Raw genomic sequence first — 16865 nt, forward strand, 5'->3', positions numbered from 1 at the left:
GAAACACACGGAAGGAAGCGTTTCCGACCCCACAAAGTGTACATCTTGGTATGTATCTTCTGACTTTCAAATGATCTGATATAAAACGAATGAGATGGACCAAAGGATAGGATGGACAAGGGGGTAAAAATCAAAGGAAATCCGCTTAGTCGCTTGAGTGTCCAAGAGCTGAAGTGTCCGTAATTACCCGGGCGAAAGTGACATAAGGATTAGTGTACAAAATACTTATTTTTAAATTCGATGCATTCTTTGAAGTCCCATTCGATTCCTTAGCTGCCCTTCGATGCGTGATTAATCAGGCTTATATACAAAAGCTTTTACCTCACAGCTTCCACGCCATGGAGGTCAGACTTTCCATCCATTAGCTTGCGCCTAACGAGCCATAAGGCTGGGCTAAGCCCTTCTTAGAGAAATGAAGTAAATCAATTTTAACAAAATTCCCTCCATGTATTTTCACTATTTCTGATGTGCAGGCAATTTCTGAATATTCAACTACATATTTCTGCCATCATACAAGCTTTCGATGGACATGTCCAAAAGATCGAACAGTCTCGGTTGCCCACCAAAGATGATTGAACACGAAAAAAGAAAGAGAGAATGAACGGGAAGTTCGCCCCCACGGAATAGTTCGTTCAACTCGTAAGCGCTGGACGTGCCCATGTCCTGGGGGGCATAAACCAAATGAGCGAAGCCTTCAGCTGGCAACTGTTAACTGGTCCCGTTGCGGCAACCGAGACCACCATTGACACCACCAGCAGTGGGTCAACTCAAACTGAATGCCTCTCGTTGTTTTTCTGTTTTTGATGGCTGTAAAGGCTGCGAAGGCTGCGTAGGCTTCGAAGGTTGCGGGTGGTGATGGCCCGCCGCCATTGGCAATTATTTTGAAACAAATTGTCAATAAATGAAACAGAACTTTTAGATTGCTTTCAGCTTTGTTGTTCTTGCACGCTCAGCCCCGCATACATATAGATTTGTCTTTAGTTTGAGCCGTCGTCGTCATCGTCTTTGGGGCGCCATCTCATTTACATAGACAAAAGCCGCCTGCGATGGCTCTCGGACTCCGCGGGGGCACAGAGCTACTCCTCCTCCACACCACCAAGGTCCTCGCAGCCTAAGGTCCAGCCCGTAACAGCTGCGTCATCGCGTTAATGGCTTACTGCTGCGGCTGGTGTCCTCTGCTGCTTATGTACACTCTGCGGCGTATGATTAACTTAACCTTTATGGCCAGCCAAATTAATTCGATTTACGCTTTATGGTTTCAGTTAATTTGCCAAGTTTAGCTTCGAAGCCATTCCATCCATCTCTCCCCCTTGGCAATTCGTTCTTTTTTCGATTTCATTTGATTACTTTGCTAATGTCACTCCACAACAATAGGTACTAACTGTCCCAAGTACTGCTTGAATGTGCGAACATACAGTGGGGAGCATAATGCAAACGCAACATGGGAACATGTTGGTTAGTTATTGTGAACATGTACTCATCATTGCTCCCCACTGTATGTTTGGATTTACACACATACATACATACATATGTACATAGAAGCTGTTGCTTTGCAGACGCTTACTGCTTGAAATACATAAGTACGAAGAGAGAGAGAGAGAGAGAAGAAATAAGGAGAGGGAGAGCGTCATTGCAGCTGCAGTTTCAGGCGACTGCTTTGATCAAGGTTCAGCAGCCTATCAACCCATCATATGCTCCGCCAATGCTCTCTTTCTCGCTCTCTTTCTCTGACTTTGTGTCTCTTCCAAACTTTATTCACTCGGCAACGCATCAGAAAAGTTGTGCCAAAAAGAAAAAGTTGCAAAAAACGCGAGCACTCCACTCCGCTGCCCACTCAACCTTCATTTACCCACACTTAATGTGTCTGTGCGCCTCGGCCATATGTCAATTTAGCTAATATTGTCGACGTTTATGATGAATTTATGTGCTTCGCTTTTGTCTCTCACAATCGGAGCCTCGGAGCCTCGAAGCACCCGGAGGCAAGATCCCTGGAAGGCCTGGGCTCAAGAGGGGCCAAAGAGCCCGCCGCTGGAAAACAAAACCATTAAAAAGCCAGCACAACGAAATTACAACCTTAAATGTTTCTTAGAAGAGAGGAGAGCACAGAATACCATCAACAATAGCGTACGACAACGACAGTGAAACTCAATTTGTACTTGAGCCAGTTCAGACAAGTCTCAAAAGGCAGCGCAGGCAACAGCAGCAGCAGCAGCATCAACATAGAGCGGAGTGGCGCGGAACAGAGAGTGAGAGGGGGTTGAGACACATAACCAAGAACTAAACAACTTTTTGACAGCACATTGGCACTTGAACTTCCAACGCAGTGGAGTGGGAGAGGGGGAGAGAGAGTCAGAGCGTGTGAATGGATGCCTAGAAGGGGACACACATTCTCCCACAATTTGACTACGGGGCAACAGCAGAAGGGCAGACAGTGGGAACAGGTATTGCGGGACAAATCGCGGCCAACGAGTAACGGTAATCGATACCGTTTAATTAGCGTCGTTTCATGACAGCGCTCCATATATGCGCCGATTAGGAAATCGAGATGGTCAGCAAAACGATAAATGAAATTTAATACTAACTGGAATGATAAATGAAGGATAAGCCATGGAATAGCATCGAATTGGAACTGGAACGGGAACTATCTGGAACTAGATATTATAAAAAACGAGGTGGGACGTGTGAAACGCTTCATACGCGACACAACTTGTATACTCGGTACACAGTAGTACATCTATACCTAAGCGCTCTTTAAGCTCGCCCCACTCCCCTCGATCTGCACACTGCACGAAGCAGAGTGTGGAATGAGAGAATGTGCAGAAAATAAAAAAACGCTGCTAAAGGGGTAGCCACTGAAAATGTATATCTTCATGCTGGCTATAATAATGATCAAATCTGATCTTAATTTGGTGATATGATAGATATAGTCTTTCCCTACGGAATGTCATTTTTAGGCTTCTTTTATCTTCAAAATTGTGGATACAGCAGATTTTCACCCTTTGCGGGAGCGGAAGTAGCGGTGTGACATTTTTTTCTATTCCTTCCGGCACGACCATTGAAATGCACACGTAACAGTGGAAGCTAAACTTGGTTGCCCTGCCTGTTATGATCTCTGAGTACTAGACGCTCATAAGGACGGACAGGCGGACGGACAGCCAGACATGGCTGTATCGACTCGGCCATTGATGCTGATCAAGAATATATATACTTTGCGCAGATGAGTTTGGGGTATCCACTGTGGCTAACAACTGTAACCACTGTTGCTAATAACAACGAAACCGTTATAATAAACAGCAATAATTTCACGACATTTTCATACAGTTACCTGGCTAACCAGATTGAAAAACTTCCTGGTCCCCACAACCGAGGGAAAGGCACACAAGTTTTTGTGTGATTTTGAATTCCAATTCGGACCCCAGCCAGGACACACACACACAAACATTATGCCACGTCTCTTGTCGGTTATTCCATCAATGTCATCATTATCGTCATCATCATTGCCACCAGCTTGGTGCCCCCACCCATACGCTTTTGGGACTCCTCTTGGGGCATCTTCATCGTGTGCTCAGCAAATATTTGGCTAGGTAAATGGCTGTGATTTAATCTTCAAATTTGTTTCAGTTGAATTCTATTTTCTTTTTTTCTTGGGTTTGTTTTGCTTGTCCCTCGAGCTTCTGGCAGTTTTTCCATTTATATATGTATAAATAGTTGTACGAGTCGTTTGTTGCTTGCCATTGCCGGTCAGACACATTTACAAATGAATGCAGTGCAATTCTTGATTCAATTGAATGGATAACTGAACTGAAACTCCATCGATATCGTTTCGGCACTTGATCTACAGAAGGCATACTACTCAATTTGTTACACAGCTTATTCCAGCCGCAAACTTGTAGTCCCCACTTGTATATACATACATATGTATGTATATTGTTTACATTTTTCTATAAGACAACTTAGTTTGTGACCTCTCCATAGTATGCATTACGTTTCCGAGTGCTCCTTCCATTGCATGAAGCAAGTAAGTGCAATTAATGGGTGGAGTATTCAGGTGTTGCTACTAAAAGACTCAAGTTTTCTTATGTATGTTATATTTGCTATTCCATAAATTTAAAGCAGGGCTCGGCACGGTCCTATATATTGTGCATAGGAGAAGGCTGAGGCGCTGTTGCTCACGTACACACGTATACGGTGATTCGTACCAATACCAAGACATTGAAATGCCCCGTTCCTGATTTAAAGAGACAAGGGACAAAGCAAAGGCGTGGGCCACTAGCGTCCTGTAAATGTCGCTGTCTTTTTGCTTGCGGGGCGCCCCGTAAAGGCAGCCGATAGAGGAGAAAGGATAACCGACAAAGAGGGAGGTAATAGTAGTGGCGAAATGTATACATAGATGAGGTTTGCTGTGCGTAGTCTGTCTTTTACGCTTATTTTGGCATTCGAAGGAAAATACGCGTTAAATGATCGAAGAATCTCTGCAGCCAACAACAAAGTGCACCTTCCCACTCGCTTTTTCTTTGCCCACAAATACACGTACAACACATAGACAGAGACGTGTAGAGGCACCCACAAAATGCGTTTCTTGTTGGCACCCGCAAGAAGCAAACGAAAAAGACGAAAACGAAAACGAAACAGATGGATGCCGCCACTGAATCGGTACAAGGAAGGGATGGGGTAGGCCATGCGAATGAAATAAAGTGTCAAATTTCATTTTATTCTTACACCCTCTCCACCCACTCGTCATGCACTTGAATGTACGGCAGATTTCGCCAGCCATTTATTTGTCGGCATTTTTGTCTCTGGCGTCTCTGAGTTCCCCCTTTGACCACACCACCTGCCACTCATTTGGTTTCAGATTTTGGAATATTCTTGGCAGTTTGATGTTTGTTTTTGTAGTTGTTGCTTGCATTTACGTGTAAATGTTTTCAATTTGTTCGTAATTAATTTCATGCGTATTTGCGCAGGGCGGATGGCGGAGGTGGCAATGAATCCTGCTGCCTTCATCACTTGGTGGCACTCCTTGTGATTCTCCACTGCTTCTTCCCCTTCTTCTGACCGGGTCACACTTTATCATCATTAATTGTACAGTTAAATGAAAGCGTTGAAATTGCATTTCACACGACTCTTTACACTGCCTCGCCGCTACCGTTTGAATCATATTTAATCATCCGCACACATTACGACATCTGTTTGCTTTACCCACTGTATCAACCGTGTGAACGGTGGAGTAAATACGTGCATCATATATGTACATATGTACGCATGCATGAAACCTATGTACATACATACATACATATATGATAAGAAAGTAATTGGCAGCTGAGTTTCTGTGTGTAGTTTTATGACACAGTCTCTCCTTTTCATTTTATTTATATTATAACACATTAATTATGAGAGGTACTTTCCTTTATTGAGTACTTCCAAATGCGAAGTTTCTTACGGCCCTGCTTGAGTGCTACATTTATCCACTCTCAAAATCGAGTATAGGACACTTTGTATTCTTCGCCGCAGTGGGAAGACTACAGTGAGAATGCTTGGCATAATGCTCCACCGTGTATCACTCGATCTACCCATGCCATGCCACACTCTCTCTCTCTCTCATTTATGTATGTGCGCCGTGTGCGCTTCAAATTAGGCACGCAAAGCGCCTGCCATTAAAAACGAAAGCAACACAAAAAAAGAACACAAGAGAGAATGGCAGTGGCGGAGTGGAAAGACGACAGCCAACAAGCAAAGGAAACAACAAACGAAAGAAAAGGAGAGCGTACATCAACCAAAACAGCAAGAAAAAACGAGGAGGAACGTTAATGAGACGCTTCATACGCGTAACAACTTTTATACCCAGTACTCAGTCAGTATTTACATATGTGAATACTTGTACATACAGAGAGTGCGAGCGAGATGGTACTTATGAGCAACAAAAATAAACAAAGATGCTGGAAGGGGTGGGGGATGGCCACCGCAAATGAATTTCTTTGCCCTGGCTTTAATAATGATCCAGCCATTGATGCTGATCAAGTACTATATACAATATACATATGTACTTCATTGGGTCGGAAACGTTTTCTTCAGTGTGCTACGCACATGCTCCCATCACAAATACAGTATACCCCATTTACTCTTCGAGTACCGGGTATTAAAAAAAGAAAACTGAAAAACGAATCTGTCGCATAATTACGAAAAAATGTGTCAGACGCGGCCGTGCCAATGCGGGGCTCTTCGGCTTTTATGTGCAAGCGTCTAGAGTCTAGACAGACAGGGGAGCAGTGCCAGGCCCAGGACCAGACCAAACCAAGCCAAGACGAAACCAGCTGATGGATGAGTGGAGCCAGGGGACAGGGACATGGACAGAGGAGAGGGACAGAGGACAGGCAGGACGGGACCCATATGTCAAAGCAAAACGGCTGACAATCTTTTCGCTGTAATTGTTGCTGCTGCTGATGGTACAAAATCAATATTTATCATTGTTTGGCAATACCCGTGGCCTGTGAGCCCGAGCGTATGTGAGAGAGCTTTGTTGAAATTCCATAGACAATTTTTCGCAGCCAGCCGGCAAATTTTTGCATGACCCCAGTGCCCCCAGTGCCCCAGTAATTGCCACAGAAATCGAAGCTCCTATCCAGCATCTACCTCCATTTCTACGAGAGCTGTAAAAGTACCTTTTTGCATCTTTGCATGAAGGATCAAAGGAGTTTTGGTAATTGCATAAAGCATAACAAAGCACACCAGAGTTAGATTGTAGAATGCCATGAGCAGTTCCACCAAACCGAAACTTTTTGTTATATTTGCATAGAAATGATGTGGATTTATCACTGGACTTTTTCTCTCCAGCTTTGTCAGACATTTTAATGCCAATTGAATGCATGTAGGATTATGCCATGAGTACTTTGAGTGGCTACTCGTAAAACAAGTCTCAGCCGACAGACTGCAATCAAAAGTTGTGATTGAGCATCGATTGATTGCAGGCTGTAAAGCGAAGTCTGACCAAAATCTTTTGCCAAGTTTTGCCCAACAATTAATGGCTCAGAGAGAGACAAAGATGATGGGTCGGTCAGCAGCAACAACAAGTGGGCCAAAAAGCAATTTGGACATTCAGTTTGGATTTTTTCTTGTGTGTTTCTGAGCTGTCTAGGAGGTGCGGACTGTAGGAGCATTGATTTAAATTGGACATTTCATTGCTTCATTATTTTCCCGGAGAGCGGACAGACACTATACTTGATTATTTGTTTGCCCTCTTTTTGATCCTCCACTTTGCTGGTATGCCTGTTATTGTTGATACCATCGTCTCTCATTTATATATGTATATTTATGTATAATTCTTTGGTAGTTCGAGTCGTTATCTCAGTTTCCCTCACAGTCGATAGTGTTCAAGTGCATGTTCCGAATGATTTGTGGAACTGCTGGAGATGTGGATGTTAGTACCCATTGACAGGTTAACCTTTGCTGAGAAGGCTGAGAGGGTATCCAAAATACCCTGGCCCAAGCCAAAGCTCTTTCTATTCTTTTCTGTAAACTCTGAAAATTATGCAAATCGAGGCAACATAAAAACGCAGACCAACTGCAGGGTTTGCTGCTGTTGCTCCAAATGAAAAAGGAAAAAGGAAAAACGGAACAACATACGATCTGTGGGTCAGCGACTTGCTCTAGTCGCAGCCAGCCCTCAGCAGCAGTCTCGTCTCCCACTCGTCTGAAGTTTGTCTACAAATGTGGATTTACTTAATCAAGTATTTATGTTGGCCTACAAAAGTTAAAATTATGTGGTGCCCACGTCCACGCCCCGACCAAGTCTTCAGCGTCGTCGTCTGCGTTGATGGCATAAAAGACAAATAAAAACGAAAATATTCCAGCAGCAACAACAATAACAACAAAATGAAGGAAGAATTCTCCAGATATTTGGATACCCACTGGATACCCACTCCTACTATTAAATTACTCGTTTTCTTATCGCTTGCTTCTAACAAGGGATAACATAGATTTCTGGTTGCTTGAGAGAATGAAAATATCTGAAGCTTTAACCAACGATCTCGGTTTTGCCTTGGATTCTTTATAATATTTAGTCATTTTCCCATGGCTTTCCCATAAAACGCGATGTCTTGGGTGACTATTGATCTGCCTGATCCACCTACGAGTACCGTGTAGAGAGTATGCATATCGTCTGTACGTCTGTAATCAGAGGGTGGTGGCTCAACCGTAAGGCCGGCAAAACAAAATTAAAAACTTTCTTAATACCCATAGCCGTCTTCTTTGTTGTCGTCGTCGTCGTCGTGGCTGCAGGCAAGAGGAGCCATCGAAAATGCCAAATGTGTCAGGAGTCGAATTAGAATTAGTGGGACAAAATGGGCACCAACACATACATACATAAATGTATGTACATACATATGTACATATGTACTCGAACATTCATATGTACACGACCATGAGCAGATCTTTGCTTGGCTTTTGCTGCAGAATTTAAGTTTACAATTAATTCACTGATTCAAGGCCTTCTGGTTCAGAAGTGGCCCTTTCTTTCTTTGTAACTCAATGACATGGAAAGATGCAATAGCCAATGCCTTCGTTTACATGGTCTTGCCTCAGGCAGTATCGTGTGCAGCTATCATTTCTATTGTTCTATTGAATAATTGAAGCTTTTCGATCTTAGTTGATTTAGCATTCCAAGGCAGGGACCTACATTTGCTTAGATGGATGGAATGAGGCAACGTTGTTGGTCTGCTGAGCACAGACAAGGCAATGAAGCCCAAACTGCGCCTGGGCATGGTCATGGGCATGGGCCGGAATTAGGCCTACGCACTGCACTGTGTGCTTTGGCCTCAACCGGGGGGTGGCCCTTGACCTCGTTCCCCTGATAAGGACCACAACTAAAGTGAATTGAGTTTGGATTAAATCGCATGTGCGTGTCCAAGGGGACTCTTTCTCTCTCTCTCTCTCTCTCTCTCTCTCTCTCTCTCTCTCTCTGCGTTGATGGCATAAAAGACAAATAAAAAAGAAAATTCGTTATGATATGCATTCGTTGAACAAAGAAATTTAAGTTTCTCAGAAATGAGCTGAGACCCTTGTGCCAAACACTGTTGAAAGTACAAATTTCTTCCTTCTCGGAGCAATAAAACGCACTTGGCTCCAGTCTGGGGCTCACTCTAATGAAAGGTCTTTCGGAGTGCAATTAAAAAGCAAATTTCACCAACAGGCAAATGCTATTTGTTGACCCAGGTCACGCCTCACCCACCTCGTGTGTCACATCAATGTCCACTTGGCAACACTTCCCCCTACCCACCCAGCACATCACTCAGAACACACACCTAACATGGGCATGGGCATGAAGAAACTATAAAGGAGGTCTCGTCGGCAAAAACTAGGGAAACTTGCGAGTGAAAAGTGCGAGTGAAAGGGCTCTCGCTGTAACCTTCCGCATTGACAAGCACACGAGCACTGAAAATTGGGGAAAGTAGCGAGTAATTCTGCCACCGACGAGATCTCCTTTATAGTTTCTTCATGGGCATGGGTACACCCAAAAAGAGTTGTTCACTTCAGTGAGTGATCTTTTTTTGAGTTGTTCACTCAGTTGTTCAGTTGTTGGCTGAGTGTTCACTGACTCACTCATTTGTTCAGCTGATGGCTCACTAGTTGACTTGTTCAGTGGCTCACTCAGCTTTCATTTCGCCAATTTTTTCATTTTTCCAGCTATATTGTAGTATAACAGAAAGAGCGTCTCAAACGTTCCTCCTCGTTGTGTAATTTTTTTTGTTAAAAACCCTCGTAGGAAAAAAGTTACAAAAAAATGAGATGATTCGTGTTTTTCAATCCGCTATGTTGAGACTATTTTATAAGAGACTTAGTCTGTATTTTGGCACTTTATAAGTTTAGAGCCTTGGACTAGTGACGGAGATCCAGAAGTGTTGCGCTAGATGACAATTGCTTGTGATTACTTAGTTGAAAAATGGAACTAATAATAGATATACAAAATAATACACTAAAGAGCGAATAAACTCATAATTGCGAAACTTTAAACAATAAAAAGCAAAAGTAGAATACATTTTTGGGCTTTTTGGAAATCACTCGCCAAAGTTCTTGGCTTAGAAACGATTACAGTTCTAGCAGTTGTCTTGTACTCAGAATTTGTTGCCAGCAACAGCCTGAACTGAACAAAGTGTGTATATCTGTCTGTAGGACTACTTAAGCTCAATAAAGATGTGCATAATTTTTAGACAATTACCGAAAGTTGGCGTACGAGTACACTCTGCTGTGCTGCTGATGTAACGCACCGTACATATGGCCAGAGAGGGAATTATGATATCGTTAACATAATTTCAGGCATTTGTACGGATAAACTCACACTGCCCCACACTCCACTGCACGCATGCTAAATCAATGACCATAGGGTAGAGGTGGCGGCAGTTATCCTTGATGTTCATGCTAGTGTCTGTCTGCCTGTCTGTCTGCTCTACGCCTCTTAGGGGGCACCTGTGGCATCGTCTGGCTCGGGCTCTGGCTGCGGCCTGGGTCTGGGGATGGCCTTCGGGTGGCGGCTGGCAGACAGTTTGAAACAATTTGCACTGCCACTGCCCATGGGGACGCACAGCACACAGACAACACCGACAGTCGACAGTCGACAGCCGACAACAAAGTCACCATAAAGTACCGTACCAAAAAGCAGCGTAACGTAGCACTAAAGTAAAACTGAATTAAAATACTTCATTTCGCACGCCGCCAGAGAGCCATGATGGCAGTTAATCCTTTTAAAAAAGTTTGCCCAACTAATTGAGGCACACAAATCAAATGGCAGCGAAAACCGCATTAAGACAACAAACAAGAAAAACTGCCAAGCCAACAATAACAGGGACCAATTAAAACAACAGCCAAAAAGCGTTTTTTTTTCACAAGAAAAACTTTAAGGAACGCTTGGGAGACGCTTCGTACGCGTCACAACTTTTACACCCGGTACTCAGTACCGGTTTTTACATTAGAGGTTTTTTCGAATTTTTCATATTACATTTTTTCTACATCTGTCATATAAATACACTGTACATCTACATACATCACTTTTCACACCAATACGCCCTTTTAGCTCGCCATCCTCCGCCAGTGACGCACACTGCATGTGGGAGAGTGTTCGAGCAAGAAAGAATTACAATAAGCAAGCATAAGCAAAGCTGCTGGACGGGGTGGGGGTAGCCACTGCAAATTAATTTCTTCATTATAGCTATAATAATGATCAAATTTATCCCAGTTCGGTGATCAGATAGATGGGCGCAATTAAACCAGGTTATTTTTTCTTGTAAGTATTACCCATGGTCGGTCGCACGAACCCGGACCGCATCCCGATCGTACGCGTAACACTCCGAACCGTTCTTTATGCATTCTTTTGGAAGAGAGTAAATACCGTATCGAAAACGTTTGCAAGCGATTATCATCCAGTAAATTGAACAGCAGAGGGCTCTCATCGTAGGACTGTTGACCGTTGAGTGCAAATCTAGCATATCAAGCAACCACCATAATTTCCATTGCAAAATCTGAACTTTTTCGGTCTACATGAATTTTACATGAACTGTACACTTTCGTCTCCCAGCTGGCGCCATCTGTTGGATGAGCTCCATCTACATGCTTTTTACTTATGTTCATAAGTACATATGTATAAACAGCTTTTGCTGCGATGGTTGAAGTTTGTTGGTTTTTCGCATTACACAGCACTAGTTCTGCGTTATACTTTGAATTCCAAATATGAATTTTGTTGGAGGCCGCCTCTCTCATTTATCTATGACAAGGCAAAGATTACAAATGAGCTTCAAATGGGTTTTCGGTTTTCGAACATTTACTGGCGCACATACATACAGACGTGTGACGTACATTCAATGGATTTTCGCTAATTGATTTACTTACATATATGAGAAGCTTTATAGGGTAAATACTGCAATAGCACTAAACAAAAATTCACTAACTTAAAAAACAATTCATGGAAAGATATGATGCAAAAGTGTGTGTGTTAGGTAGTAATATGTATGTGGAAAAAAAATTAATAAGAATATTTAATAATAATAATTATCAGAAAATAAACACAGATATTTGTAGTAGACTTAAGCATAGTGGATACCCGACGGTTTAAAAAACAGAGCCCTCGCTCGTTTAATTACAAAATATACGGCGTGTATAAATACAGTTTATGATTTTTGTTGTTTGTTTTTTTGGAAATAGCATTTTGGGGAGACTCCAACACGCCAGCATCGTTGGATCCTTGGGTGTTGCATATTCGTGCAGTGCAGTCGTGTGCAGTCCCAGACGCTCGGTTCTATCGATATATATGCATATGTATCTATCCACTCCTTAGTCCCGGCTCACGCATCTACGCTTCCTTCTTCTTGAACTTGTTCTTCAGGAGTCCAGGCAGGAGCGAGGCGCAGGCACACACTGTGAGTATCCCCATCGAGGTCCAGGAGAAGGCCTCACTCGAACTGGTCATCTTCTGTAGTGTCTTGCCTGCCTGTATGGCGATCACCGATGGCGGCGCCACGCCACAGAACGTGCCCAGGGCGAAGGTGTGCAGCGGCACCCCGATAACGGGCGAGGCCAGGTTGATAAACCAATTGGGCAAAATGGGAGTCATGCGCAGGAAAAGCATATAGTTGAAGAGACTGTCCCGATACTCCTCAACGTGCTTCGACCATTCGCTGGTCTTCTTTGGCCAGAAGTGACGAATAAGGCGACGTCCCACCAGATTCGAGAGAGTGTAGCATAGTGTGGCCCCCAGCGCCGAACAAAAACAGATCAGGAACAGGGCGATGGGGAACTTGTAGAGGAAGCCGAGCAATATCGACAGGAATAATGAACCGGGAATGGCAAATGTTTGTAGGCTAAACGTGAAAACAAAGAGTTAAGAGCAACCAATCATAAGATCTGATAAAAGTCTTCTTGCACACACAATAAATATTTATGTACATATGTATATGCTGTGGTGGCATCTCTTCAGATTAAAGGTCTGCCTGCGTCTGCGGGTGTTGTGGCTTTTTTATTAATAGATGTCAAGGCAGACGCTGCCAATTGACAATGGCACCCCCATCGGACCACATCTTCTCGAGCATGCCCGATAACGACAAAAGCAAATCAACAAATATACATACATACATATGTACATGTATTTTTGTATGAATCTCTCGCCCGCTTGCTGCTTTGAATAATTGCCAAGCAATCAACAGAATAAACCTACATACACATACATACATGTTACGTATGTATGTGTTTGCTTTAGCTCTAGCTCTGGGCTCTGGTTGAAAACGCAATTGAATTAAATACAAGCTCAGCTGATTTCGTTGGAATTCTTCTATATGTGTGGGTTTGTGTATGTGAAACAGTTGTCCGAGCAAGCCAACAGAATGCGTCACATGACCAAAGTCCAACAAGCGACAGAGAGCAGACACGAGACCGCGCAGTGCACTTGTGCGCTCTCACGAAGCGCTTCCTGGTCTTCTGCCCACACGTAATTAATATGCAAACTATGCGTGGTGCCCCCCCATCGCCGGACGGCCGGTCGACCGATCGTGCATAATCAAGGTGACCAAACCAAATGTACGGGTTGACCGTGAATTGTCTTCGGCCGGCAGTCATTCTGTTTTTGGGGGGCATCAGCTGAATCACTACCACGACTCTTTTGAGTAATCAGGTCAAGGTTATAGCTGACAGCAGTAGCAAAATTCTTATCTAATCGGAAGCGTGTGACCGATTAGTGTATAGTCCGTTGCAGAAGATCTCTTACGAAAGCTTTCCTGAGATGTTTGTGTGTTTTTTTGCAAAAAGGATACAATACATAAGCGACAACTACGCCGAACATCACTTCAAAGTAATACATATCCTTGTAGCGATCGAGGACTTTGGCCAGCATTTTTGCATCTTGTATATCACGCGGTATTTTTAAATGTTGCTTCTCAGACCTGCGGAGAACAGAAAACAGAGAGTATTGAAATTTAAAAAAAAAAGGTGTAAACAGGCCATATTCGAGTGCTGTTTGTGTGCTCTGTGGCTGTGTGTGTGTGTTAGTTTCAGAGGTGGCGTGACTTGGCAATCATTCTATATGCGTTTGTCTGTACAATAAACCTTCTCCCAAATCAAGCGAGACTCACACGAACACATGCATATGTACATATGTACACAAACACACACGCGCATTGCAGGTGCACGAATGCGCTTGGGACACATCAGCATCAGATCAGGGCATGTACACACATTGCACATGTATATGTAGATATGTGTATCTTTCACTCACTCATTCAATTCGGGAAATATTGCATAGACATAGCACATGGTCGCCACACTTGTAACAAATATTGCAGCAACAATGACTAGAGATTTCTTGGTGGCCTTTCGCTCATCCGCAGACATGGCCTGCTTTTGCGGTGTCGGCTGTTGTTGCTGTTGCAATTGCTGCTGCTCCTGTTGCTGCTGGAGTTGCGGTGGGTCCTCCCTCGGCGTTTTATGCTTGCCATTACTGCGCATGGTGGTAGTTTCTGTCGTTGTTTTTGTTATGTCCGAACTGTCTAGATTCACCGTCGCCATCTTATCAGTAATGGCTGGAAATAAAGAAAAATAAAGAGGGTGGGCATTAGTTGCGTGTACACCACATGAGTTCAGTGGGCTCAGTACACCACCCACTGCCCACAGCCGATAAGCGAATGGGTGCTACCTGCCCGCTACCACTTACCACCGTTGAGTGAAGATGTGCCACTGCCGCCGCCGTTTCCACTGCTGTTCTCCTCCATCCGACAAGCCATGACGCGGCACACGTAAAGATTATCTGTATTATTTTTGTGTTTGAATACTTGTAACGGAGGGGCGGAGGCTTTCAGCAGGGTGTGTGCTGTGCAGTTCTCTGGTTACTGGCAGGTTTTTCTTCTCTTTTTTTGTACTATATTTGAGTCATTTAGCTTTTAGCGTCTAAGCAAAAGTTAGCAACGGCTTTTGTTGTTGGACAGTATTAAACTCACGTACATAAATATGCACATATGTATGTTTCCAGTTACTTGTGTGTATGTGTGATTGCGTGTTTTTGCGGATCTGTGTGAGGGTTTTTTTTGTGTATATTCGCGCGCCAGCACAATTGTTGTTTTCTTTCACGTTCCTCTCTGCTCTTGTCAACGACGATGCGTGTGTATGTATTCCCGTCACAATTCAATCAATAAAAACAGAACAAAAATCGAGGAACGAACGAATATAATACCCCTATTTCTTTTAACTAGGCCGAAATACCACACTGTTCACAATTTGTACTATTCATTTACTTTCTAACGTTCTGACGTTTCTCGCGCGGGCGCTGACGAAAATGCTAAATAATTTTTTGTTTTTTGTTGTTTTTTCCACTGTGACCTGTGTGTGCGGACTATCGATAAAATATACCATATGACCCGCAAAAATATACTGGCTTGATCGTTGCAATTTTTCAAATATACCGTCGATATATCGAGAAAAAGACAAAGTTAGCCCAATTTCCGCAACAGCTGCCTCAATTCGAATAACATGCAAATTTTCGTTATCAAATTATAATCTTGTATTATCAAAAAATAAAAAACTATGTATATAACATTTCTCATTTGCATAAATCTAAAGGAGTCTGAAAATATTAACCAATAATTCATATTATGTGTTCTTCTCAGCCTTTTGCTCTTTCAGCTTGCGATACAGCAAGACCATCTTTTCCCGCTCAGTCTCCAGCATGGACCGCATGCCGATGGGCAGATCCTTGCGCTTGCCCTTCATTTGCATCTTTAGGGATATTTTGGGAGACTTTTTGGGCGTGGGCGTGGCGACGGGTTTTGCTGATATGGGGCTGTGAGCATCAGCAGTGTCGTATGGCTGCTGGCTCGAGTCCAGCAAGGATTTGAGCAGCAGATTCGACTTGCGTCCAGGCCGGGCAGTGGTATCGTCCTTGGTCGCCTTGCGTGGTCGTGTCTTTAACGCTGGCGGCGCGTGCACAATATCACCGAAGGCGAACGTATCGCGTTTGTACTCGACTATTGGTGAATTTTCATCGTCCGACGACTTCTCCTCCTTCGCCTCCTTGAAGGCGCGTTTGATCAGCTCCTTGCTGGTCTTCGCGTCCATGGTGGGCTTCTGGTTCGTCTTCTTGCGCCCCCTTTTCCCTGCGTTACGTTGCTCCTTCTGCTTCTGCTTAAGCAGCTCGTCGATTTCGTTCTTGGGGCGTTTCTGGACAGTTATTTCACCCGTCTTGGGGTTGCGTATCACATTAACTCCATACTTGGCCTCGTATTGGGCCTCACGCACCGAGGCACTGGTAATGCGGTTCACGCGGCGCAGATAGTCCGTGTCCGTCTCATTGGCGAACTGCTTGATGTTGCGCGTGTTTTTCGATGCACTCTGTTTATCCGAAGCTTTCCCGGAGGTCTTGGGCTTGTCCTCCTTGCCTATTTCGCCTAGCCTCAGCTTCTTGGCGGCCCTGGCACCGTCTGCCAGCTGTTGGAACTGCTTGAATTTGAAGGAGACATGCTGCTCATCCGTCTTCGATGGCGGATTGTTCGTCACTTTGGACAACCTGTAGGGGGGCGCAAACAGAAACCACATTTCAGTGCCATTTGTTTGATTGGGATTGGCAGGGACTCACTTCTTTTCCCTCTGCTCCTGCTGTTTAAGAGGATCACGAATGCCGTGATGCTTGCGCACTGGAATTTTTCGTGCTCGAGCCATTAATTGTGTTTGTGGTTCGAACTCGTGGTTTTATTTACGCCAGAGCCAGTGTGCCCGCGATAAATTTTGGCTCACAACCCAGAAAATATACCGAAATATACCTACTAATTTTTAACATGTGCCGTATACCCCACGAAAAGAATACATGCGTGTGGGAGTTTCTATCGGTGTTTCACATTCTCTTGGCT

The 16865-nt window shown here is 43.9% G+C and overlaps 2 protein-coding genes across 2 annotated transcripts; both read right to left on the reverse strand.

Moving 5' to 3' along the window:
* Window positions 1–12087: 12087 nt before the first annotated feature.
* On the reverse strand, window positions 12088–15292 carry LOC117894797 (transmembrane protein 41 homolog). The gene is made up of 4 exons (XM_034802031.1): window positions 14681–15292; window positions 14246–14549; window positions 13785–13913; window positions 12088–12839 (listed from the first exon to the last, which is right to left on the reverse strand). Exons 1-4 carry the CDS (start codon window positions 14748–14750, stop codon window positions 12332–12334), a joined length of 1011 nt encoding a protein of 336 aa, XP_034657922.1. The 5' UTR covers window positions 14751–15292; the 3' UTR covers window positions 12088–12331.
* Window positions 15293–15543: 251 nt separating this feature from the next.
* LOC117894806 lies at window positions 15544–16732 on the reverse strand. The gene is made up of 2 exons (XM_034802043.1): window positions 16595–16732; window positions 15544–16525 (listed from the first exon to the last, which is right to left on the reverse strand). The coding sequence occupies exons 1-2, from the start codon at window positions 16675–16677 to the stop codon at window positions 15613–15615; spliced, it is 996 nt and encodes a 331-aa protein (XP_034657934.1). The 5' UTR covers window positions 16678–16732; the 3' UTR covers window positions 15544–15612.
* Between the last annotated feature and the right edge of the window lie 133 nt (window positions 16733–16865).

This window comes from Drosophila subobscura, chromosome A (genome assembly GCF_008121235.1).
Source record: "Drosophila subobscura isolate 14011-0131.10 chromosome A, UCBerk_Dsub_1.0, whole genome shotgun sequence".
NCBI lineage: Eukaryota > Metazoa > Arthropoda > Insecta > Diptera > Drosophilidae > Drosophila > Drosophila subobscura.

Coding starts and splice junctions, on each gene's coding strand:
- LOC117894797 (XM_034802031.1), bottom strand. CDS start 14,750: ATGGCTTGTCGGATGGAGGAGAACAGCAGTGGAAACGGCGGCGGCAGT. Junction 14,550..14,680: donor CACATCTTCACTCAACGGTG/GTAAGTGGTAGC, acceptor CTTTATTTCCAG/CCATTACTGATAAGATGGCG. Junction 13,914..14,245: donor ATATTTCCCGAATTGAATGA/GTGAGTGAAAGA, acceptor TGTTCTCCGCAG/GTCTGAGAAGCAACATTTAA.
- LOC117894806 (XM_034802043.1), bottom strand. CDS start 16,677: ATGGCTCGAGCACGAAAAATTCCAGTGCGCAAGCATCACGGCATTCGT. Junction 16,526..16,594: donor CAGGAGCAGAGGGAAAAGAA/GTGAGTCCCTGC, acceptor GCCCCCCTACAG/GTTGTCCAAAGTGACGAACA.